The sequence below is a fragment of the Lepidochelys olivacea genome (assembly GCF_965140295.1).
Source record: "Lepidochelys olivacea isolate rLepOli2 genome assembly, chromosome: 20".
Lineage (NCBI taxonomy): Eukaryota > Metazoa > Chordata > Testudines > Cheloniidae > Lepidochelys > Lepidochelys olivacea.
In genome coordinates, this window is record NC_140430.1 from 19,996,807 (window position 1) to 20,022,118 (window position 25,312).

General features: G+C 56.4%; 2 protein-coding genes across 2 annotated transcripts in view; one reads left to right on the top strand and one right to left on the bottom strand.

Annotated features, from left to right (window-relative positions):
- The window catches only part of CC2D1A (coiled-coil and C2 domain containing 1A), a 35,637-nt gene extending 32,313 nt beyond the window's left edge, over window positions 1-3,324 (top strand). The window contains exon 30 of the mRNA XM_084610413.1: window positions 2-3,324. Coding sequence (XP_084466539.1) covers window positions 2-22 — 21 coding nt within the window. The 3' untranslated portion in view covers window positions 23-3,324. The remainder of the gene's footprint in view (window position 1) is intronic.
- Window positions 3,248-25,312, bottom strand: PODNL1 (podocan like 1). Its single transcript, XM_084610416.1, has 12 exons — window positions 24,171-25,312; window positions 22,317-22,652; window positions 16,610-16,805; window positions 14,026-14,274; window positions 13,383-13,476; window positions 12,758-12,822; window positions 11,874-11,983; window positions 10,305-10,461; window positions 9,697-9,812; window positions 8,695-9,352; window positions 7,758-7,906; window positions 3,248-6,802 (listed from the first exon to the last, which is right to left on the bottom strand). The coding sequence occupies exons 3-12, from the start codon at window positions 16,610-16,612 to the stop codon at window positions 6,652-6,654; spliced, it is 1,752 nt and encodes a 583-aa protein (XP_084466542.1). The 5' UTR covers window positions 16,613-16,805; window positions 22,317-22,652; window positions 24,171-25,312; the 3' UTR covers window positions 3,248-6,651.

A 25,312-nucleotide genomic window follows, 5' to 3' on the forward strand; every position in this document is an offset into this window, starting at 1 on the left:
GCTTCAGAAGTTCCGCAGATGAAGCCCTTGGTGTTTTGAAGGCCTGGGACAGAATGGCCTGCCCCCCACACACTGCACTCCTCTTCCCTCCGTGACCCACATGGGGGAGAAACTAGACAGACACTAATGGGAGGGGTGGAGTTCCTTTCCCCCAGGGGTGGGATATACATGAGGGGATGGGAAAGGCCCTGAAATTGACCTTGCATCCTCTGCTCATGTAGGGAGGGTGCTGTCCTTGTGCCCCTTCCCCACCCCACTCTGGTGGTAGGAGTAAGCTCAGGCCCTGACCTCACCCCCACCCCCCAGAAGAGCCCCCCCCGAACCCTGAGGTGCATGATGCCCCGCAGGGAGAAGAGCCAGACAATCGTGTGACAATCACTTTGCCCCTCTGCTCACGGCGTCCACCCCACTCCTGGTCCCTGGCTCTGCTGGCCGCCTGGTAAAAGGCTTAGCGGGAGAGCACTTTATTCACAAGGCCAAACTACAGCCGGGTTTGTCTCTACAAGGGCTGGGCCCGTGCTAGGGCAGATACTTGTGGCAAATGGGTGCTGACCACAGGTCCCGCCTCCCTTCAGCAGGCTCAGCACTTGGCTGCTCGGGCAGACAGGACTGCAGTGTGCAGGACTCTTCGTTTGTGCAGCCGTTACCTGTAATGCCCCGTCTACGCTAGCCCCCGGGCCGTTCTCAGCACCATCTGACAGGAGCCTAGGGGTGTATCGGTGGCTGATGCACCCTGTTCTCAGCCACAGGTCCCCGTCCTAGTCCAGGCAAGACCTGGTGCAAAGGGAAACCACCCGTCCCATCTCCTGCCCTCTCCCTCAGAGCCCAGTCTGAAACCATTTTGCAGACCCTGGGCTAGAATTCTGTGGGCAGGGAGTGGTTGGGAAAAGGCCGTGCCTGTCCTGGGGCACGGGTGCTGGCTGGAGCAGGGTTCGAGGCCAGACTAGAGTATAGCCATTGTCTCTGCAACTCTCCCCCCACCTTGGTAAAGTGCAATCCGTGCTGTCCTTCTGGGCACCGGTTTATAAGGGGGCTTTGTACCACACAGCACCGTGAGCCAGGCTAAGGCTGCGACCTGTGAGCACTGCCCTGTGCTCTCCCTCCCAAAGGCCCCAGGCGGGGGGGCACTTATCTGTCCCCCAGCTAATCCAATCCCTGGTGCTGTTTTTGTGGAATGCCCCGTCCTCTGCCTGCAGCAGCATCTCCCGGGGCCACTCCAGTGCCTGTCTGCGTCACACAGACATAGCTAAGGCCTGTCCCCGGATGCCCCCCGACGCCCTTCCCCAGCCTGTATCATCAGAGCTCCGGCTTTGGCAGCAGCTGCTCTTCCAGCCTTTGCCTGCGTGGTGGGAGGCCAGGGCTGTGTGAGCAGAGATGGGCAGAAAACCCTTTCCCTAGCCCCGAGACACCCTCTGAGGCCCCCCCACCCCGCCCCAACCGGGTGAGATCCGGGGCAGTATGTGGGGCAGGAAGCTGCTTTAAGGAGTCAGAGCAGGGACACGGTGAGTGTGAATGTGGCACTGCCTTTGGATCCAGTGGACTACAGGGGAAGGGAGGACATGTTCCTGCTGTCTCCTCCTGCCAAGGCCGGGACAATCACGGAGGGAAAGGCACCTCATTGTGGATCAGAGCAGCTGACCCAGCGTCCTCAACTGGCTACCGTGTAAATACCGACTAAGACTTCCGCACCTTGTCAGAACTAGATGACACTAAAGATGCTCCCTCCCCTTCCCCCCATTATGGCTCACAGGGACCCTCTCCCCACCCCTGATTTGCACTCTGGTCGCAGCCCATCTCGCATGGAGGGATCCCTGCACCAATGCACTTTGCACGCACGCCCTCCCCCAGGGCCTGCAGGCCCCAGCTGCTCACGCTGCTTTGTTCAGGACTCACAGGGCTCTAGGAAGAGGATGCCTGGGGAGGGTGGTACACGTTGTGAACTGCCAACCCCAGCGTGGGCCTGCTGCTTTAAGGAGACTGTGAAAGAGGGAATTGGAAAATAGGGCTATTTCTCGCTACTGACCTGATCCACCCAGAAGGGCTAATAGGGGCCCAGTCTGAGTGCTGTCCAAGATCCCCCTCGCCCTGCATTTCCCACTTACTGGTAGTGACCATAGAGGAACCTGCAGCTAGAGCCCCTCTCTGGCCATTTGTCCCGCTCCGATGCCTCTTCCTTGCCCTTTGGACAGAGGGAGCCACGCGCGCACGCAGGGCTGGCTTTCTCTCCCTGTGGCCGCAGGCTGAAACAGATCTGCATTTCACCCTGCTGCCCTTCTCCCCTGGCGCCTGCTCCAATGGACCAGCTGCAGCTTCTCCCTGCAGGAACCAGGTTCAGCAGCTCGGCAGGCTCGGGATACCCTGGCTGGGAATGGTTGATTTCAAAAACCCCATGCTCATTAGGAGGCCAAAGCTGGGTTACCTCTAGCTCTGAGCTGCCTAAAGCAGAGACCGCAAACCCCACCCCCCAGTGAGCAAGAGGGGAGAGACAGAGCTATCCTACAAGCAAGCAGCTGGGTGGGGGAGGTGGGGAACTGTCCTGTTCCTAGGAGCTCTTGGGAGTGGAGGGCAATAGCTGAATGAGTCCCACTTACCCCCAGGCCCAAACACTAGAGGGGTTGAAATCCTGGACTTCAGTGGTGCTGGGATTCCCCCTGGATCTCTCTCCCTCCTGCATTGCCCCACTCTTGCTGGCATCTCAGTCCCAGCTTGGCGGTGGGGCTGGTGCCTCTTCCTTACGTGCCTGGCCCTGAGAGCTGCGTGGCCCTGACAATGGCGATGAGCCTCCACGCACCAGCGGGGCTGCGCCGCTAATCGCTGCTCCCTGTCCTGGCAGGAGGGGAAAGGATCGTGTGAGACTGATCCGGATTCTCCCCACCCCTTGCAAGGGACAGCCTGCTTTAGACAGAAACATTCCTTTAAGCCCTGTAAATAACCAAATTCTAAGAGCTGCTGCTGGATGAGGGATGAGTTGATTAGCTGTCAAAATGGTCCAATCTCAACTTCCCCCTCCCCCCAGACCTTCCTTTTAAACCAAATTTTAACCCTTTCTGTCTCTGGCCCAAGAGAAATCTTGTTGGAGGGTAAATAATGGGTAGATTGTCGAAATGTCTCTTGATCCGCCTCGTCTGATTCCACAGCCCAGTGAACCGTGTGTGTTGCTGGGTCTGGTTTTACATGATGTAAGTGCCTGTCTCTGGGGGCGTCTGTCAGTCCGGAGAATCCGAGAGCAAATGTAAATGCAGAGATGTTGGAACTGACTGTGTTCTGGTTTTATTTTGTGCTTAGATAGACCACAAATCTATATAATAAAGTTTTTAAGACAAATCTCTTTTTCTACCAAACAACCAAAACAAGACCCAGCTCTACCCTGAACTGAAATCCTGTAACAACAATTAAACCTCTCTGGAACCTCTTTAGTCCTTGTGTTCTCTGCCGGATTCACTTAATGCCAGCTTCCCATCCCAGGGGAAAGAGCAGCTGAAATCGATTGCACCCCCACCCTGTCTCTGTACCCATCCTTCACTGAACTTACCTAACTCTTCTGCCCACCTGGTATAGTCTCTCCAGCAAGGGGTCTGGTTCGGTCAGCGGTGGTGCTTCTTTCCCAACAACGGGGCTAATTACAAATGGGGCTGCCTGCCCCCCCTCCATGAAATGGACCGAGATCTACTGTGCTCATTGCACATGTGGGCTGCCAAACCATTCTCTGACAGTGCCGCGTGGTCAGCACCAACCTGAGCCGTCTTCACAGGGTAACCTAGGTGCCTCAGGCATGCCTGGTCTGAAAGGGGGAGACCTGAACACAGCTTGGAGATGGCCCCAGGCTCTGCCTAGGAAGAAACAACCCCAGTAACACTGTTGCCCTTTTACCTGTTCAAAGTGCTGTGTTAACTTTGTCTCAGGATGAGTTAGTTCCATTTTACAGATACTAAAACACAGGCGCAGAGAGGGGCAGTGACAGGTCTATAGGCATAGAGTGAATTAATGAGCAAGCAGGGGCTAGGAACCCAGGAGTCCTGGCTGCCCACGCAGACCTCTAGGCTACACTGCTTCTCAGACCAGCTGCAGTCACTGAGTACTTCGTGCAAGCTGAGGGGCAGCATGCTGCTGAGGGGGGCGTGCTATCAGGGCTCACTGGGCCGCGCATGGATCACTCGTTCCATGGCCTGCTCCTGCTGCCAGCTCCTCATGTAGGGCCTGAAACAGCTCAGGGCCTTGGCGGAGATTTGGTTAGATTCAGGGAACTGTCGGGCTGGAGGGAACCTCAAGAGGTCACCTAGTTCAGACCCCTGCACTCAGGCAGGACCAAGTAAATCTCCGTCATCCCTGACAGGTTTGTTTAACCTGTTCTTAAAAACCTCCAATGACAGGGATGCCACAACTCCCCTCTACCCCCCGTAACCTAGTCCTGTATGTCACTAGCCTAATGTCTAACCTAAATCTCCCTTATTGCAGACTAAAACAATTCCTTCGTGGTCTTCTGTTGCCGTGGAGAACAGTTGATTGCTGGTCTTGTTATAACAGCCCTTAACATACTTAAAGACCTACCAGCTTCCCCTCGGTCTTCTTGTCTCACAACTAACCATACCCAGTGTTTTTAATCTTTCTTCGCAGGTCAGGTTTTCTAAACCTTTTAATCATTTTTGTTGCTCTGCTCTGTCCTTCCTGCAAATTGTCCTCATCCTTCTAAAAGGCTGGTGCCCAGTCCTGGACACAGCACTCCAGCTGGGGCCTCACCAGCGCTGAGCAGAGCAGGACAATTACCTCCCGTGTCTTACATACCACATTCCTGTGAATACAGCCCAGAATATTAGCCGCCTTCACAGTGTTGGCTCATATCCAATTTGTGATCCACTGTAACCCCCTGATCCTTTTCTACTGCACTGTCACCTACCCAGGGTTTCCCTGGTGTGTATCGGTGTGTCATTTCCTTCCAAAGCGTAGGACTTGCACTTTACTGAAGTTCACCTTGTTGAATTCAGGCCCAGTTTCCAATTAGGCAGGGTTGGTTTGAATTCTAATCCAGTCCTCTAGCCCCTCCCATGGTGTCCTCTGCCAAAGTCGTAAGCACACAGTCCATTAGCCAAGTCATGAAGGCAAATATTGCCTCGGACCAGTCCCAGGGCAGAGCGACTCGAGGGTGGTTTTTCAACCAATGGTGCACCCACCTTACAGTCATTTCCTCTAGCCTGCGTTGGGGCCAGGTGACATCTATTTGTTAGGGATTCATTCAAGGGGGATGGGAGCTAACTGGGGACAGAGGACAGGGGCCCTGGTTATTTCATTCACCCTGCGGTCCTTGGCTACCGGACCCAAAACATGCCACCCCGCCCCGTGGCTCAGAGACGTGGAGACACCCGACAGCTCTGCTGGCCCCATTGCCTGGGGCCAGGCCCATTCCCCTGTTCCAGTAGCTGAAATACCTGCCTTTGGCTTCATCAGCGCTCTTGCTGGGCGGCAGCATGGAGACGCCTGTTACCTGGCAGCCCTGAGGCGCAGGGTCCAGACCCCATCCCAGCCCTTACCTTGCCTGTACTGCTGTCACTAATCTTCGGGGAGGGTCCCTGTCAGCTGGGTGGAGTTCAGGCCCTGGCTGAAGACAGGTCAGGTTCTGCGGATGCACGCCTCCAGCTGGCCCACTCGGGCACAGCGGCAAGCAGCCCTCCTGAGAGCCTGTGCCCTGTAAGGCTGGTTCAAATACGTGGCTAAAGTTGAGCGAGACCTTAAGTGCCCGACGGGATGTGCTGATCCTCAGGAGGCTGCGGCAGGGCCTAGTGGTGTGTCGGGGCTCTGTGCAGCTGGACGAGCCCCGAGGAGCGAATAGCGGGCAGTGTAATCCCTCTGGAACACTGCCTTGGGGCAGGCAGGGAGGATATTGAAACCATGTTATCGCTGTGATCTGGGCTGTGGAGCGGCAGAGCTTGGGAGCAAGGGAAGGCGGCTGCAGGAAATGACAGAGGGAAGGTGGCTGCAGGAAATGACCGCAGGAGAGAGGGATTTCAGGGGATTTTGCTAGATCTCCTCTCAGCCCGAGAGATCCCAAAGCACCTGTCTAGTTCAGAGCTGGTTGGAGGGCTCAGAGGAATCGCACCTGATAGCAGCTCAGAATTTAGCCCTATACAGATGTGCATACAGAGGGCAGTAACTTCCCTGGCACTGAAATGCAGCCACCTCTGGGGTGGAACGTGGCAGTTCCACGTGATGGTTTGGATGAGAGGTTGGAGAAGAGTGGCCGATCTAGTGGAGAGTGCCGGGGGAGTTAGGGAGGCAGATGGAATTCGCCAGGCTGATCAAGGCACAGGACCTCAATTCTGTGGTTGGCTGAAAGAGCAGGAGCGTGCCCCCTGCTCCCGGTAGCACAGCGCCCCCAGTACTGTGCTGACTCTCAGGGAAGCGCACCCCCTACTGAGACACCCACCCTACTCCCCACCATAGCTGGATTTTCCCGTCCAAGTACCGAGCCTGCCCAACCCTGCTTAGCTGCCGCTCCTTAACAGGACCGTCCAAGCCCATAGCGATAACACGGTCTAGGACCTGAACAGCGCAGCTGGAGGAGAAAGCTGCCCTGGTTCCTCACTTCCTCGCTGCTACTCAAGCTTCCCTGACAAACCAGGCCCAGGGCAGACACTGACCGGCTCAGGTGGCTGCTTGCTAGGGGCCTGGTTGGGACCTGAGCCAGTGCCCCGCTCGTGGCATCTTGACACTGATGGGTTCGGGGTTCCCCGTAGTGTCCACGACCTCCAGCTGCTTCAGGGCCGCGAAGGCCTGGTCAGACACGCTGGCTGCCAGCAGACGGTTGGATCTGAAAGAACAGGAGGACTGGTGAAAAACTTCGTTCTCTGCCAAGAAGAGGCCTCTGTTGGCCGAATAGTCCAGGCAGATGGCACCTAGGACCCTGCCCTCAGCACTGGGCCCCTCAACGCCAGAGGCCTCAGGTGACAGAGCAAGGACGGGACAGTCCCATTCTCTATAGCTCCGGGGAGCCCAAACTTGGGCTCCAACCTGACCCTCTGGCCCTCCCCACCCCACAAGTGTTGCTTAGGTGCTGGAGGGGGTGCGGAGAGCAGCGACTTGGCTGAGGTCACCCAGGGGACCTCTTGCGCTGCAGCAAGCCTCAAGCGAGTGCGCTAACTGACTCTGACCACTGAGATGAGACTCTGGCAGGAGTCAGGCTGGCCACCAGAGTCCGAGCCCGCCCAAGCCCGTGGGTTGCAGCTCGGGGGGCTAGCTGGAGCCGCCTCTCCTTCTCCCCATCACAGCTGGATTTTCCCCAGCGAAGCTAGTGCAAGTCTGTCTACCTGCACTGCGAGGCGTGCTCCCAGCTGCAACGTAGACGCACCTTCAGCGAGCCGGGGTTCTGACTCCCAGCCCCCTGCTCTGGCCACTTCACCCCACACCCTTCCCAGAACCAGGGTCAGAGACCCAGGAATCCTGACTCCCAGCCCCCTGCTCTGACCACTTCCCCCCACACCCTTCCCAGAACCAGGGACAGAGACCCAGGAATCCTGACTCCCAGCCCCCTGCTCTGACCACTTCCCCCCACACCCTTCCCAGAACCAGGGACAGAGACCCAGGAATCCTGACTCCCAGCCCCCTGCTCTGACCACTTCCCCCCACACCCTTCCCAGAACCAGGGACAGAGACCCAGGAATCCTGACTCCCAGCCCCCTGCTCTGGCCCCACCTTCTGGTCAGCAGGATGGCGGGGCGGGAGCCTGCCTGTGCTCCCAGCACTACTGTTGCTGCTCTGGCTGTTACCTGAGGATGATGGCTCGGATGTCTGGGATGGTGTGGAAGGCTTCGGCCCCGATGACGGCAATGCGGTTGTGCTGGAGATACAGGTACTCGAGGGACTCCGGCAGGTCAGGGGGGATGTAGGACAACTCGTTGTTGCTGAGATCCAGGAGCTGGGGGAGGAGGAGGGACAGGGTTACCCAAGCCACCAGCAGAGTTCTCAACAGCTTCTTGGATTCATTCTACACCACTAATCGCTGGTAACGCCCTGCCAGGCCTGACTGTTCTAGACAATAGCAGGGCAGGCTGGTCGGGGACTCGATCGCAGCCTTCGAGTCTCTACACTGGGAGTGGGGCACAAACTCAAACTACTTCTCCATTCAGCATGTTGTTCGCCTGTGGAACTCCCTGTCACATGAAGTCAATGAGGCTGCGAACACAGTCAGACTCGAAGAGTGGGCTGGATGTTTGTACGGATGACAAGGACATCTGGAGTTAGAACAGTTCTGGAAGGAAGATTAAACCTCGCGGTTTTAAGCCAATCTCTGACTATTAGGAGAGCTCCATAGGGGGCTGAGTATCCCTGTGGGGGTTCCTGCACCTTCAGCTGAGGCATCTAATGGTGGGCCTCTCAGAGACAGGATAAGAGGCTACTTGGCCACTGGTCCTGATCCAGTCTCACATTGCCATGCTGCCAGAGGGCTCTTTAACCTAGCAATGAAGGTACAAACTCAGGAGTTTTGGTGCCTCATCTCTAATCACTAAGCCACATTCCCCCGCAGAGCCGGGATAGAACCCAGGAGTCCTGATCCCCAGCTCCCTGCTCTAACCCCTAGACCCCACTCCCCTCCCAGAGCCGGAATAGAACCCAGGAGACCTGGCTGCCAGCCCCCTGCTCTAACCAGTCAACCCCACTGCCCTCACCGATTACGTCACTGGGGCAATCGTCCCCCTCCCTCACCTTGAGCCCCTGCAGCTCCTGCCACGTGCCAGGGGTGATGGAGCTGATGCGCAGCCTGTTGTGGGCCAGGTGCAGCTCCTTGAGGCTGGTCAGGTTGGCCAGCAGCTCGGGCGAGAGGGAGTTGAGCTGGTTCTTGTGCAGCGTGAGCACCTGGAGGCTGGGCGGGAGGCCGGCGGGCAGGAGGGTGAGCTGGTTGCCCGACAGGTCCAGGCTCTGGAGCCGGCGCAGCTTGCGGAAGGCCAGCCGGTGGATCTTGGCGCTGCAGAGCCGGTTGTAGCTCAGGTTGAGCTCGGCCAGCAGGTAGGTGCTGGCGAAGTCGTGCAGGCCGACGTGAGCGATCTGGTTGTGCAGGATCATGAGGGAGCGCACCCGGCGGGGCAGCCCCGGGGGCACCCGCTCCAGCCGGTTGTTGTAGAGGTGCAGGGTATGCAGCTTGCGCAGCCTGAGGAAGGCGTCGGGGTGGATGCCGGCGGCCGTCAGGCGGTTGCTCTGCAGCAGCAGGTACTGCAGGCCGCGCACCCGGCTCAGGCTGTCCCGGGGCAGCGAGCCGATGCGGTTCTTGCCCAGGTGCAGGATCATGATGTTCGGGGGGAAGCCAGCCGGGATCTCGGTCAGGTTGTTATTAGACAGATCCAGGTACTCCAGGCTCTTCAGCTTGCTGCAAAGGGGACGGGGAACGGGGCGCTGGCTCGGGGGGAGCAGCTAATGCCGCAGCCTCCTGCTGTACTGGACCCAGGCATCCTGACGCGCTGGTCCCCCCGCTTTAACCACTAGACCCCACTCCCCTCCCAGAGCTGGAAATAGAGCCCAAGAGTCCTGGCTCCCAGGCCCCCAGCTCTACCACCTAACCCATATTCCCCTCCCAAAGCCAGGAACAGAACCCAGGAGTCCTGACTCCCAGCCCCACTGGCTATAACCACTAGACCCCACTCCCTGCCCAGAAGTCCCATCTCCTCCGCTCTAAGCACTCTGCCACGCGGCAGCTCCCTCCCCCAGCCGCACCTGAAAGTAGACGGGTCCATGCCCTGGTTGGACAGGTTGTTGTTCTGCAGGTAGAGCTCTCGGAGCTTCCAGTGGCTGCTCAGCGCCCCCCTGGGGATCCGGGCGATGCGGTTGTTCTGCAGGGACAGGAGGTCGTGGCCACTAGAGTCGGGAGAAGCTCCCAAGCCCGCCTCAGACACCATCAGCAGGGCTGGGGGGAGACTGCCCTCGATATGGTACCAAGATAAGCACTAGGCCACCCAGCCCAGCTGCCATCTGAATGGCAGAGCTGGGGCACAGAGAGGGGATGGGCTTGCCCAAGGTCCCAGAGTGAAACGAAGGCCACGCTGAGCATAGAACCCAGGAATCCTGGCTCCCAGCCCTCCTGCTCTAACCACTAGACCCCACTCCCCTCCCGGAGCTGGAAATGGAACCCAGGAGTCCTGGCTCCCAGCCCCCTGCTCTAACCACTGGCCCACACCTCCTCTCCCCATATCAAAGGCAAATGGCTGTGGGGCTTTGGGATGTGTCATGCCTCAGGGATCCAGGCCAACCACACATTTATACAAAGTACCTGCAGAGGCAGACCCCCCACCCAACCCCGGTCATGAGCCCCAGCCCTGCCCCACCTGTAAGTGGAGCCGGACGAGCGCGGGGGGCAGGTTCTGGGGCAGGTAGCTGAGCTGGTTGCTGGAGAGGATCATGGTGCTGACGGCGTCGGAGCCGTTGAAGGCGTCATAGGGGAGCCCAGAGTTGGCTAGCTGGTTGTTGTGAAGATACACGGACCTACATGGAGGAGAGGGAAGCAAAACAGAGCTGACACCAGTCTCTGTCCCGAAGAGGAGAGCCGCCGTAGTGAGCCCCCATCCCACTCCCTGCAGCACAGCGCCCCCTAGAGCCATGCTGGGGTGAGCACTGACTGCAAGGGGAGAGCGCCCCCTAGTGAGCCCCCATCCCCTCCCTGCAGCACAGCGTCCCCTAGTGAGCCCCCATCCCGCTCCCTGCAGCACAGCGCCCCCTAGAGCCATGCTGGGGTGAGCACTGACTGCAAGGGGAGAGCGCCCCCTAGTGAGCCCCCATCCCCTCCCTGCAGCACAGCGCCCCCTAGAGCCATGCTGGGGTGAGCACTGACTGCAAGGGGAGAGCGCCCCCTAGTGAGCCCCCATCCCGCTCCCTGCAGCACAGCGCCCCCTAGTGAGCCCCCATCCCGCTCCCTGCAGCACAGCGCCCCCTAGTGAGCCCCCATCCCGCTCCCTGCAGCACAGCGCCCCCTAGAGCCATGCTGGGGTGAGCACTGACTGCAAGGGGAGAGCGCCCCCTAGTGAGCCCCCATCCCGCTCCCTGCAGCACAGCAACCCCTAGTGAGCCCCCATCCCGCTCCCTGCAGCACAGCGCCCCCTAGAGCCATGCTGGGGTGAGGACTGACTGCAAAGGGAGAGCGCCCCCTAGTGAGCCCCCATCCCCCTAGTGCCATAGTGGGGAGAGCACCCCCTAGTGAGCCCCCATCCCGCTCCCTGCAGCACAGCAACCCCTAGTGAGCCCCCATCCCGCTCCCTGCAGCACAGCGCCCCCTAGAGCCATGCTGGGGTGAGCACTGACTGCAAGGGGAGAGCGCCCCCTAGTGAGCCCCCATCCCGCTCCCTGCAGCACAGCGCCCCCTAGAGCCATGCTGGGGTGAGGACTGACTGCAAAGGGAGAGCGCCCCCTAGTGAGCCCCCATCCCCCTAGTGCCATAGTGGGGAGAGCACCCCCTAGTGAGCCCCCATCCCGCTCCCTGCAGCACAGCACCCCCTAGTGAGCCCCCATCCCGCTCCCTGCAGCACAGCACCCCCTAGAGCCATGCTGGGGTGAGGACTGACTGCAAAGGGAGAGCACCCCCTAGTGAGCCCCCATCCCCCTAGTGCCATAGTGGGGAGAGCACCCCCTAGTGAGCCCCCATCCCGCTCCCTGCAGCACAGCGCCCCCTAGCACTGTGCTGGGACATTGAGGCCAACACAGAGGGGAGAGCGCCCCCTACTGAGCTCCCCACCCAGCTTGAAGAAGATGCCCACACTAATCATGCCCAGAGCTTGGCTTAGCCAGTCCAACCCACTGAGATCCGAGCCCCTCAGCAAACGGCCCACAGCTGCAGGCCCTCTGCGTCAGAGTGCTCCCTTCTCCCGTGTGCCCGAAGCAGGAGGCCTGGAGGGCAGCTCTACCTGAGGTTGGCTTTCTGTCCAAAGGTGAGCGGATAGACTTCAGTGAGCAGGTTAGCAGCCAGGTCCACTATGCGCACTGTGCTGGGGAGGATCTGCGGTGCTACTGTGAGCTGGGAAAGAAACCAAAGGGGGACAGGCCAATGCTAGCAGGAGATCAGTGTGGCCCTGGCTCTACCCGTTGCTGCCAGAGGGCCTGGCCAGGCTTTATAGAGGGATTGCTTCACTGGTCACTGACACGCAGCCACCTCTGGGGTCAGAGGCAGCAGCTGTTTATACAGGGGTTGCTCAACATCTGCTCTGGGGTAGAATGCAGCAGCTGTTTAATAGTGCCCAGTGCCGCCACACAAAGGTTTGGGACAGGAAGTGGAGAGGAATCCTGTCTCCAATGAGCACAGCAGCAGGAGGTTAGGAAGACAGGATGGAATCACCCTAGCTGGAATCTCCCAGGACACCAGGGTTAGCACAGACACTTGAGGGAAATGGGACAGCATCTCTAATGACCATGTGGGACCTGTCTCCTCTGAAAGGTGGGACCTCCTGCAGCACAGTGCCCCCAGGCTGGGCTCCGGGGTCAGCACGAACCCAGAGAGGAGCCACCCGACCTGCTCCCTGCAGCGCAGCGCCCCCTAGTGCCACATGATGGAGTCACCCATACCACTCCCTGCAGCACCCTTGGCTTTCCCTGGAGGTCCCATCCCACTGGTGACCACGCTCAGCATGGTTTAGCTTGTGAAATCCCTCTCTCACACATACACATGCAGAGCCCCTTCCAGCTAGCTGGGTGCAAACTCCTGGTGCCATCCCAGCTCGTTAAAGCAGCTGTGAATGCTGAGCACCGGGCCCCACCCTGCCGCCCCCATATCAGAGGACAGACGCGCACACACCTTGTTGTTGGCCAGGTAGATGTACTGCAGCGACTCCAAGGATTCAAAGGCTTCATCCGGGAGGCCTAGAAAGCAGCAGAGAGAAGGCTGCCTAGTCCAGGCACACCCTGCGCAGAAGGGAGGCCGGTACGTGTACCTGCTCCATCCAGCTCACGAACTCAGACCCTGCCTCCACCCCTGCAAGGCCCCGTGGCTGCTTCCACTCACCCACGGAGCTATGCATCCTGTACCTGCCATCCAGCTACCCAGAATGCTTTGCATCCAGCTTCCCACCGCGCTTTTCTATAACGGTCCCAAAAAACTTCTCATGCTGCTGAAATGCAGCTGCCTCTGGGGTAGGAGCCAGCAGCTGCACAAGAATTTAGAAGTGGAAGTGGAGGAAATTCCTGTATCCAGCTGAAACTGCAGGACAGGGGGACGGCCTGCTGGGATTCAAGGAGAGAAGGACAAAGGGATGACGGGCTCCGATACCGGACCATGGGGATTTCTGTTCCATTGGAGGCTGGGAAGAGCTCTCCCTTGACTCGCACACACACACACCCAGGTCACGCAGGCAGGGCCCTTGCCCACTGCACCGCTCCCTTCGATGGCGTCCCCAGCCCCCTGCCCGCAGCGGCTCCCTCACCATCGGAGATGATGTGGTTGTTGTGCAGGTTGAGGGTTTTCAGGCTGGTCAGCTGGGCCAGCTCGTCATAGGGCAGCTCCCGTAGCTGGTTATTCTGCAGAAGAAGACCCCGCTCACCTCAGTCCCTGGGGAAGTGGGAGGCATTTGCCCAGGGCCGGAGGGCAGCAGTGAGAGAGACACGGGAGGTGGAGAGTCAGGGGAGGGCTGCTCTGGGCTCTGGCCTCCCAGGAGAAACACGTCCGATAGGCCCCTGGCTGCCCTCTGACCCCTGGAGTGCTACGTCAAACGGCCCCCGGCTGCCCTCTGACCCCTGGGACACCACATCCAAGGGCCCCCAGCTGCCCCTGACCCCTGGGGCACCACGTCCAACGGCCCCCGACTGCCCCTAACCCCTGGGATGCCACATCCAAGGGCCCCCAGCTGCCCTCTGAACCGTGGGCCGCTGCAGCCAATGGGTCCCAGCTGCCCCTGACCCCTGGGGCGCCATGTCCAACGGTCCCCGGCTGCCTCTGACCCCTGGGACGCCACATCCAACGGGACCCATCTGCCCCTGACCCCTGGGTTGCTCTATAGACCCTCCTCGGAAACTGGGTTCTGGCCCTGACTGGGCTCCCGGGTTCGCTGCGGGGCAGGGGACAGTTACCTGCAGAGAAAGATGCTGGACAGCTCTGGAGACGTTACTGGGGAAGACGTGCAGGTCGAGCCCACCGCACTCCACCGTCTCCTCTGATGGGCAGGTGCAGTTGGCCGGGCAGCCTGGGGCATTCTTCTTGGGCAGGCCCCCCCCCCTGAGCCGGGGGGATGGCGGGGTGTCCTCGTCATCCTGGCTCCCGACCAGGCAGAAGGAGGGGATCTTCACAAAGAGGACCAGGAGACAGCCGCAGCTCAGCCGCTGGGGAGAGGGGAAGAGGGTCCGGTGAATTCCGGAGCAAACTGAACCGTCTGTATGCCACAGCCCTACGGAGCGGCGATCCCGGGGGCTCCTACCAGCCCAGGCCTGGCCCTGCTCGGCCCCATCAATGCAGGCTCTGTCTCCACAGCACCAGCCACTGCTGCGGGGGGATGAAGGGCCCCACTGAGCCAGGCCTGCTGGGGATCCAGGCAGGTCGGTTTACAGGGCACTTGGCAGCTCTGAAATGCCTTAGTTGTTGTTTTAGCCGGCCTGGCAGCCGACCAGCTCCCCCCAGCTACACAGGCTGCTGTTTCACCTCCTCAGCACGGCAGCCGGATTGTGTGTGCACGTGTGTGTGCGTCTGTAAATTAACACATCAGCACCTGGCACAATGGGGCCCCGATCTCAGTCAGGGTCTGGGTAGCGCCTGGCACAATGGGGCCCCGATCTCAGTCAGGGTCTGGGTAGCGCCTGGTACAATGGGGCCCCGATCTCAGTTAGGTCTGTGCAGCGCCTGGCACAATGGGGCCCCGATCTCAGTCAGGGTCTGGGTAGCGCCTGGTACAATGGGGCCCCGATCTCAGTTAGGTCTGTGCAGCGCCTGGCACAATGGGGCCCCGATCTCAGTCAGGGTCTGGGTAGCGCCTGGTACAATGGGGCCCCGATCTCAGTTAGGTCTGTGCAGCGCCTGGCACAATGGGGCCCCGATCTCAGTCAGGGTCTGGGTAGTGCCTGGTACAATGGGGCCCCGATCTCAGTTAGGTCTGTGCAGCGCCTGGCACAATGGGGCCCCGATCTCAGTCAGGGTCTGTGCAGCGCCTGGTACGACGGGGCCCTGATCTCAGTCAGGGGCTGCAGTCTGTGCAGGCTCTGGGGTGGAGTCAGTGATGAGAGGTTTGCGGGGCAGAAGGGGGCTCCGGGTTTGGGGGGCCTCAGGGCAGGGGTTTGGGACGCAGGCTTACCTCGGGCAGCTCCGGGGCGGCAGTGTTGCAGAGCCCTGTCCTGGGGCACTGCGCTGCACCCTGGAAGCGGCCAGCAGGTCCGGCTCCTAGGCGAGGGGGCAGGAGGCTCCGCGGTGGAGTGTGGAGCTGGTGCATCAGGCGGGGGCAGCGCGTGGAGCCCCCTGCCCCCAACCCCACCGCCTAAGAGCCGGACCTGCTGGCCGCTTCCAGGGCGCTGTGCGGTGCCCCAGGACAGGTAGGGTCCAGCCTGCCTTGGTGCCACAGCACCGCCAAACGGACTTTTAATGGCTAGGTCGGCAGTACCGACAGGAGCCCCCAGGGTCCCTTTTCGACCAGGTGTCCCAGTCGAAAACCAGACACCTGGTCACCCTAACGATAATACAAGAAACCCCACTCTCCCACTGCCTGTTTCATTCCCTGGCCACATGCTTTACTGGAAGCGACGTGTACATTTGTGGAACAACAGGTACGCACTACAGGGCTCCCACGAGCTCTGTTCGGTATCCCAGAGAGTGATTTAACAGCAGATGGGACACAGCCCTGGAAAACGCCCTGGAGGGAATGACCCTGCAGGGCTAGATGGGCTCCGATAGATTCACCGGCCCCAATCCCCCACAGAACAACAGGTGCGGCCTGGACACACTCCTGTCCCGTCCCTCCAGAGCAGAATCTGTTCAGTCTTCAGCTTCTCCGCCGAGGCTGCCAAAATGGACCCAACTGTGACGTGGTTTGAAATTGGCCAGGACCGGGGGAGTTGCTCCCTCCCCCTTTGGGAGACGAGTGTGAAATGAGCGGGCAGGGTCCCAGCCCAGTTCCCAGCTGGCAGACAGGTCAAAACCTGCCAGCCCAACAGGCACTGAATGGCCCCTTGTTGACAGCTCCAACAAATTGGCCATAAAGAATGAGCTCTGCTCTGGGGTTGTACCTGCAGGGTCTGGGGACCCTCACCTTAATGCCAGGCCCCTGCTCTACCCACTAGACCCCACTCCCCTCCAAGAGCAGCGAATCGGCCCTGGGGTCGAAAGCTGGATCTCCCCTGGGCCTTGCCTGGGAAATCTCCTTCGACACAGCCCCACCAGCGAGAGCGCTATCACTGTGTCATCGAACCCTGCTCAGAGCAGGTGGGGGGCAGGGCCAGAGGGAGACTCCCCCAAAGGCTGGGATGAATCCCTCATAAAATTTTCCCCTTTTGGCCAGTGCCAATGCATCTAAGCGGGTCTGGGAGACCTCCTCCCTCCTCCAGCACAGAGTGGGATGGCCCCCAGCTGCCCTCATGAGTCACCCGCCCAAGCAGGCATCGCTGGAGCCTCTTCGCCAATAAGCCTTAAGTCCGCTGGGTCCCCGAAAAGGCCGGAGCCGAAGCTCTCCCTCACCATAGCCGGGTCCCAGCTGCGAGGCTCCCAGGCTCCACTCTGCAGTCTTCCCAGGATCTTTAATTGAAGCCAGATCGGTGTGGGGCTCCTGATTCCCTCAGCTCTGTCTTTGCCTCTGAAATAAAGATCGTCCTCACACGGTCCCCACAGGAAGAGTCGCGTTCCGCACACGCCCGCACGCTCGCCTCCCGGGGCACTGGGAAAGGAAACGGAGAAAGCAACCTGCCAGGAGCTGTCGCACTGCAGCCGGGACGCTGTGTCTTCGCTTGGTGTTGTCTTCTCGTCTGATCAAAGCCAAGGGAGGGAGGTGGGCTGGGGGAGACTCGGGCTCTGGGCAAGTAGGGGGACTCTGGGTCTGCTGCGACTGGGGTTGCATAATGGGGCTGGCAGAGGTCCTGCCGGAACGTTTGGAAGGGATCACGTTTACTGAGTCTGGCATTCCAACCATGCACAGAGGCAGCTAGGACTCTGGGGAAACTTAACTGTTACTGTTTGTTTTTCCTGCGTGCGGTCGGAACCGCCATGTTCTGCCCCCGCCCCGATCCTGTGCTACTCCGCACCCAGTCGCTAAGCTGCCCTCCACGCAGGCTGGCTTGGTGTTAGTGCCGCCACATAACCCGGGGGGAAACTGAGGCATAATGAGCTGACGTGACTTGCCCAAGGTCACCCAGGGCATTGGAAAGAAGTCAGGAGTCCTTCCTCAAAATTCCGTCACTAGACCCCACTTCCAACCCAGAGGTGGGAATAGAACCCAGGAGTCCTGACTCCCGGCCCCTCCTTCTCTATCCACTAGACCCCACTTCCATCCCAGAGCTGGGAATAAAACCCAGGAGTCCTGACTCAGTGTCCCTGCTGTAAGTACTGGACTAACACTTCCACCCCACCAAGCTGAAACTAGCCCCCACCCCAGGAAACATAAGCCCCCAGATCGTGCCCATTAGCCCACAAGTCTCTGATCTCTGGGCTCCGTTCCCACTAGGGACCCCAGATTTCTCCCACTAACCAGTGGGATGTGGGAATTCCCAGATTCCCCTCCCCTCCGTCAAGCACTGGGATTCGGCTTCCCGGCTGCCCACTCCTTGTTGCTGAGTTATCCAGGGGGCCAGCAATGGGAGGTTGCGTGATTCCCATATGGGGTAACATTTCTGGCTCCTGATGGGCCATGAAGAATGTAATTTGTCCAGCCTCAAAGACCTCCCTGGGAATCGCAGTGTTTGTACTTCGGAGTCAGTGGTAATGGCCAATTACCGTAACTGAAATACTTGTCACCCGGCCAGCTGTAGGCCGCCACAGTTGCCTCCAGCATTCTGAGTGCAAATTCAAGAGACCTCAGAGGCTTTCTCCGAGCCCGTCTGGACAAACCCCATGGGCTCTGCAGGGAGCAGGGGCTGACTCCCTGGATTGACTCCAAAACCGTCCCCTACCCCAGGATCACCCTCATACCAAACGAGCATTGTTAGATTCAAGGCAGCTATTTCTCTGGGCCCATCCATCCCAGAGAAGAATGAACTCCTCTCTGGTTCCCACTCTCAGTGCTGCTGCTGGCCCCTCTGCTCCAAACCCTTCATAACTCATGCCCCTCACACACATCTTGCAACAGGAGGTGGTGCCAAGTCTCTGGGCTTCTATCTCTTCTAGCGCCGGAAGGACGGCTCATCCCAACCACCCCTACATGCTGCTCTAGGCAAAGACAGGGATTGGCACCCCTTGACCCAGCTGGCTTGCTGCTTCCATCTCCCACCCAATCCTGGGGGGAGGGATAGCTCAGTGGTTTGAGCATTGGCCTGCTAAACCCAGGGTTGTGAGTTCAATCCTTGAGGGGGCCATTTAGGGATCTGGGGCAAAAATTAGGGATTGGTCCTGCTATAGGCAGGTGGTTGGACTAGATACCTCCTGAGGTCCCTGCCAACCCTGATATTCTATGAATCCTGCCTTGTCTGTGTCATTCCCCCAGCCTGCAGGGGCTACCTGGTTTCTGCTCATATGTCTGTGGCTGGTGCTTCGAGATTTCAAAACGTGCCCCCAGAATTCTTTGCACCTCCTGCAGAGTTAGCAGTTCAGAAGTACTGAGGCAGCTGCCACAAAGGACTCTGGGACCCTGAAGTGCCCACTACTGCAAAGGATTCTGGGGTACTGAGGCATCTCTGCAGCAAAAGTCTTACACCAAATCAATGCTGTCATGTTTCTGAACACCCTCTAGTGGTAGTTCTCATTACAGTACTTCTTAGTACAGGAAATGTCTGTTGGGCTACCCTACCTGGAGCCCCCCCCAATCTGAGGTAACATGCACAGCTCCCCAGCACACATGCAATATTGCCAACCCCAACCGTTCAAGCTCCAGGAGACATTTGAGTTCTTCTCCTTTGCCTTTTTGAGCTGTACAAGGGTCATGTTTCCAGACTTTCCTCTGCTGCGCCGGGCTAGAATAGGACGGCTTTTAAAAAAGAAAAGCCGAGAGTCTCACGTAATAACATGACTCCAAGAACTGGAGCTTTAAGAAAACCACCAAATATCACAAGACTAGGCAAGGCTGCACATGGGGGGCACCAGACAGGCCACTTCACCTTTCTGTACCTCTGTTTCCCCATCTGTGATGTGAGGAGGATGATACCTCGTTTAAAGCTGCTTTGATGAAATGCGCTACCTGAGAGCGAAGTATCAGACTTGTACCATTTCGACCCAACCCCTCGCATGTTTCAGCCTCAATTCTTTCATTCCTTGCAAACTGAAATCCAAGGAGGATGCTAGAATGTGCTCCAGCCACTGCCAAAATCAAATTAAGAAGCCTTAGCTGTGTTTTAAGAAACCCCAAGCTCTCCTTTCGAAGTCACACACTTCCTATAATTACAGACACCCCAGACCAAGCCAGGTCACTGGAAAGCACTGAAGCTGTTAAAGCCATGGGGCCAGATTTCCAATACCACCATGAAGTACAACAGAGAACCCCACCATCCTTAAAGCAAAACTGAGGAGTACCCAAACTCCTTACAAGGTCAGAGTCATCCTTGGCTCCTAATTGGCAAAGCCCAATTTCTTTAAATCTAATTTACTTTCCTGCCATTCATATAACTTTGCAATTTGCTCCTCAAGGGGTTTACGTCGTTTCTCTGTAGAGGACAGGAAGGAACTATGGATTTGCTATATCCAATCTGACCATCCATCCCGCTAGGCTTCTGTCTGTCCAGTTTCTTAGAGTACCGGTTCAGAGCACTGCCCCATGTAATTTAGTACACCTGCTTCCCCAGTGCATTGGATCAACATCCACCTACTCTAATCTCTCAGCTCCTGCTTCACAAGTTTGGTTAAAAGGTTAAGTGACTTCACTGGCAAAAGTTCTGCTGCCGACAAAATTATTTTGGCAGAGCACACTCCCACATGGGTGCTGGCACCTTGAGGCCACACACAGCATCAGGGTGTATGGGCAAAAAGGCGTTGCATTATGGGTAAGCATCCCAGCATCCTATGTGTCCCACCTGCAAGTGTGCTGCCTTGTGGGGAATTTTTAGGATGCGTGGTGGGATATCCGTACTTCTCTCAGGGAATAGTGGGAATTTGGGGTCAAAGGCCCATAACTCCCTCTGTCCTGTCCCATAATCTACTGCCCTGGCGCATCATCTTCGAACGCGCTGTTGAAAACCCAGATAGACTTTTGAAAATGGAATTTAGCTTCCTTAGGCACTATAAAAATTTGACCCCTGAACCAAAACGTGATTTAGTCCCATATCCCTGACTCCTGCTGCACTGGATCAGACCAGTCGCACTGGTCCACTAGCCTCCTCTCACCACTGGGACTTTACAGATGTCACTGTTACATATAATGAATGAGGAGAGATCTCAGACTCTCTGCTCCAAAATCACCATCGCCAACTTGAACTATAGGAGACTCTCCATTAGCCAGGAACAATATAGAGCCTATGACCCACAACTGAGCAGTTTTACATTGATATCCCATGGCCACTTCTTTGTAGAAATACAGGTGGCAGTGTTATTTTTTTTAAATAAAACCTTCCTGAGCCCTGCAGCAATCAGATGATGCCTTGAAGCATGACAGTGGATTAACACTTATCTTGCCTTACATCACTAACAATGCTATGATAGTAACAAGATTCCCAAGCCCCTGTTTTAAAAGTATTCCTGGTATTTGACTGGCCGACCCTTGGAAGCTAGTTTTAAAGGCCTATTTATAGGCCCAGGCTCCAGCCTGGCTTGGCTGGCTCAAGGCCAGGATAGAACTGTAAACATATTTTTCTGGCTTTTCTTTTCCAAATCCCACATTCTGACCATTTGCCAGTGTATTAAGAGTCCTGCCAGCTTCTGAGTCAGACAGAGAATAGAGCCATGACTCTGTCTCTGTCCTGCAGAGAGCCTGTGATCAGGCCCCAACTGTTTCAACATGAGAATCATAGAATATCAGGGTTGGAAGGGACCTCAGGAGGTCATCTAGTCCAACCCCCTGCTCAAAGCAGGACCGATCCCCAATTAAATCATTCCAGCCAGGGCTTTGTCAAGCCTGACCTTAAAAACTTCTAAGGAAGGAGATTCCACCACCTCCCTAGGTAACACATTCCAGTGTTTCACCACCCTCCTAGTGAAAAAGTTTTTCCTAATATCCAACCTAAATCTCCCCCACTGCAACTTGAGACCATTACTCCTTGTTCTGCCATCTGCTACCCCGACAACAGTCTACAGCCATCCTCTTTGGAACCCCCTTTCAGGGAGTTGAAAGCAGCTATCAAATCCCCCCTCATTCTTCTCTTCCGTAGACTAAACATCCCCAGTTCCCTCAGCCTTTCCTCATAACTCATGTGTTCCAGTCCCCTAATCATTTTTGTTGCCCTCTGCTGGACTCTTTCCAATTTTTCCACATCCTTCTTGTAGTGTGGGGCCCAAACCTGGACACAGTACTCCAGATGAGGCCTCACCAGTGTCGAATAGAGGGGAACAATCACGTCCCTCGATCTGCTGGCAATGCCCCTACTTATACATCCCAAAATGCCATTGGCCTTCTTGGCAACAAGGGCACACTGTTGACTCATATCCAGCTTCTCGTCCACTGTAACCCCTAGGTCCTTTTCTGCAGAACTGCTGCCGAGCCATTCGGTCCCTAGTCTGTAGCGGTGCATTGGATTCTTCCATCCTAAGTGCAGGACTCTGCACTTGTCCTTGTTGAATCTCATCAGATTTCTTTTGGCCTCATCCTCAAATTTGTCTAGGTCCCTCTGTATCCTATCCCTACCCTCCAGCGTATCTACCACTCCTCCCAGTTTAGTGTCACCTGCAATTTTGCTGAGGGTGCAATCCACACCATCTTCCAGATCATTTATGAAGATATTGAACAAAACTGGCCCCAGGACCGACCCTTGGGCACTCCACTTGATACCGGCTGCCAACTAGACATGGAGCCATTGATCACTACCTGTTGAGCCCGACAATCTAGCCAGCTTTCTATCCATCTTATAGTCCATTCATCCAGCCCATACTTCTTTAACTTGCTGGCAAGAATACTGTGGGAGAGAGTGTCAAAAGCTTTGCTAAAGTCAAGGAACAACACGTCCACTGCTTCCCTTCATCCACAGAACCAGTTATCTCGTCATAGAAGGCAATTAGATTAGTCAGGCATGACTTGCCCTTGGTGAATCCATGCTGACTGTTCCTGATCACTTTCCTCTCCTCTAAGTGCTTCAAAATTGATTCCTTGAGGACCTACCTGCTCCATGATTTTTCCAGGGACTGAGGTGAGGCTGACTGGCCTGTAGTTCCCAGGATCCTCCTTCTTCCCTTTTTTAAAGATGGGCACTACATTAGCCTTTTTCCAGTTGTCTGGGACTTCCCCTGATCGCCATGAGTTTTCAAAGATAATGGCCAATGGCTCTGCAATCACATCCGCCAACTCCTTTAGCACTCTCGGATGCAACGCATTCGGCCCCATGGACTTGTGCACGTCCAGCTTTTCTAAATAGTCACAAACCACTTCTTTCTCCACAGAGGGCTGGTCACCTCCTCCCCATGCTGTGCTGCCCAGTGCAGTAGTCTGGGAGCTGACCTTGTTCGTGAAGACAGAGGCAAAAAAAGAATTGAGTACATTAGCTTTTTCCACATCCTCTGTCACTAGCTTGCCTCCCTCATTCAGTAAGGGGCCCACACTTTCCTTGACTTTCTTCTTGTTGCTAACATACCTGAAGAAACCCTTCTTGTTACTCTTAACATCTCTTGCTAGCTGCAACTCCAGGTGTGATTTGGCCTTCCTGATTTCACTCCTGCATGCCCGAGCAATATTTTTATACTCATCCCTGGTCATTTATCCAATCTTCCACTTCTTGTAAGCTTCTTTTTTGTATTTAAGATCAGCAAGGCTTTCACTGTTAAGCCAAGCTGGTCGCCTGCCATATTTACTATTCTTTCTACACATTGGGATGGTTTGTCCCTGTAACCTCAATAAGGATTCTTAAAAATACAGCCAGCTCTCCTGGACTCCCTTCCCCCTCATGTTATTCTCCCAGGGGATCCTGCCCATCAGTTCCCTGAGGGAGTCAAAGTCTGCTTTTCTGAAGTCCAGGGTCCGTATTCTGCTGCTTTCCTTTCTTCCTTGTGTCAGGATCCTGAACTCGACCATCTCATGGTCACTGCCTCCCAGGTTCCCATCCACTTTAGCTTCCCCTACTAGTTCTTCCCAGTTTGTGAGCAGCAGGTCAAGAACAGCTCTGCCCCTAGTTGGTTCCTCCAGCACTTGCACCAGGAAATTGTCCCCTACATTTTCCAAAAACTTCCTGGATTGTCTGTGCACCGCTGTATTGCTCTCCCAGCAGATATCAGGGTGATTGAATTCTCCCATGAGAACCAGGGCGTGCGATCTAATAACTTCTGCGAGTTGCTGGAAGAAAGCCTCGTCCACCTCATCCCCCTGGTCCGGTGGTCTATATTAGACTCCCACCACGACATCACCCTTGTTGCTTACACTTCTAAACTTAATCCAGAGACTCTCAGGTTTTTCTGCAGTTTCATACTTGAGCTCTGAGCAGTCATACTGAAAGCTTCTGGGCTAGCCCCGGATCTGGGGAACAGGGTATTTCCCCCCTCACTGATCCTCTGCTCTCCTGGCAGGTGAATTTCAATGCCAAGGCTGAGCCAAGATACAGCGTACGCAGGTGAAATGCCTCCTTATGCCAAGTGAGATTAATTTGGTCCTAAGGATCTATAGTGATAAAGATGTCTCGTGGCAAAAGGCGAGAACTTGGAGTCAGGACTCCTGGGTTCTATTCCTGGCTCTGAGAGGAGAGTGTGCTAGTGGTAAGATCAGGCGTCTGGAAGCCAAGACATCTGGGTAGAAAGCAGGAGTAAGCATCAGGACTCTTTGGTGCTACTTCTGGCTATGGGAGAAGCCTAATGGTGAGAGCACCGGGAGTTCGTCTCTATCGCCGGCGCTGGAAGGCAGTGTGACCTAGCGGTTAGTCCGAATCACTGCGCTACATCTCAGGCCCTGTGACCCTGGCCAATTCACTTTCCTTCTTTGTGTCACAGTTTCCCCTCCCTGAGATAAAAGGGGTTAATCATACTGACCTACCTCCCAGGAGTATTGCGAAGCTCAAGCCATTAATGTTGGCAAAGTGCTTGAATGCGTTGGATGGAAGATGCAGGAGATGGTCAGAGTATTATTAAAACCCCAACATTGATGAGAAGGAGGAAGCTCTCAGCTTGTTTTCTGACTGATTCCTTCAATGTGCCCCATAAATAAGTCACTGATCATTTACTTAAGTCATGCATAAATGAGGATGGTGGATGCTGCGTACCACAAGCCTTCTAGGATTCTACAAGGGATGGGTGACCCATCCTTTATGTCCATGGCTTCAGACCTCATTTTCATGCCACATGCAGATGATTTCACATGATGTTCAGCTGTGACAAGATGACACTGGGCTGCATCAGTGACATTTCCAGGCAGTTAGATGATGTTTCCTCGTGATCTTTCTGGTGGTGCTCACCACCCGACTGAGCACATCACAGAGCTGAAGGGATTTATCGTCAGAACTTCCCTGGGACATAAATCAAGTCTGGATGTCTTTCTAAAGGAGATGCTCAAACTCAGATAGAAGTTTGGGGTTTGCTTCAGGAATCACTGGGTAGGAGTCTCTGGTCTGTTTTCTGCCAGAAGACAGATCAGCTGATCAAAATGGTCTCTTTTGGCCACAACGTCCGCAAATCTCCCTCCTTTACAGAGGGGGGAATGTTTTAGTGCAGTCTGATGACGTTTCAGTGCAGGGCGATGACACAATTTGGTTGGGATGTAATGACAGTTTAAAGCATCTTGCCATTGGGCACAGTGTCGTTTGGTTGGCATTGAGTTGCACCATGGCTGGGCATGATGCCATTTAGCTGTTCCTACCACTGGGCAGCACCACCATAGATCACAACATGGTTTGGTTGTCAGCCCAATTGAGCAAGGTGGTACCATTTGGCTGCCCATCATTGTGGACCATGCCACTGGGTTGCTGCCCCATTGGGTCCTAGGCCGTTTGGCTGTCATTGTCTTTGGGCTACACCGTCATTGGGCACAATGCCATTGAGTTGTCATCCTGTTGCGCGCCTTGCCTTTTCCCTGTGTCACGCCTAGGCTTTGGTCGTTGGGACACACCACGCCCTGTTGGGCGCCACGCTGTTGGCTCTCGGCTGTCGCCCCGTTGGGCGCCGTGCTGTCGGCTGTCGGCA

What these genes read in the sequence shown, in the direction of transcription:
- PODNL1 (XM_084610416.1), bottom strand. An exon ending in ATGGACCCGTCTACTTTCAG is followed by an intron (nt 9,353 to 9,696) that starts GTGCGGCTGGGG and finishes TCCCCTTTGCAG; the next exon opens with CAAGCTGAAGAGCCTGGAGT. An exon ending in ATCCGAGCCATCATCCTCAG is followed by an intron (nt 6,803 to 7,757) that starts GTAACAGCCAGA and finishes CTGTTCTTTCAG; the next exon opens with ATCCAACCGTCTGCTGGCAG.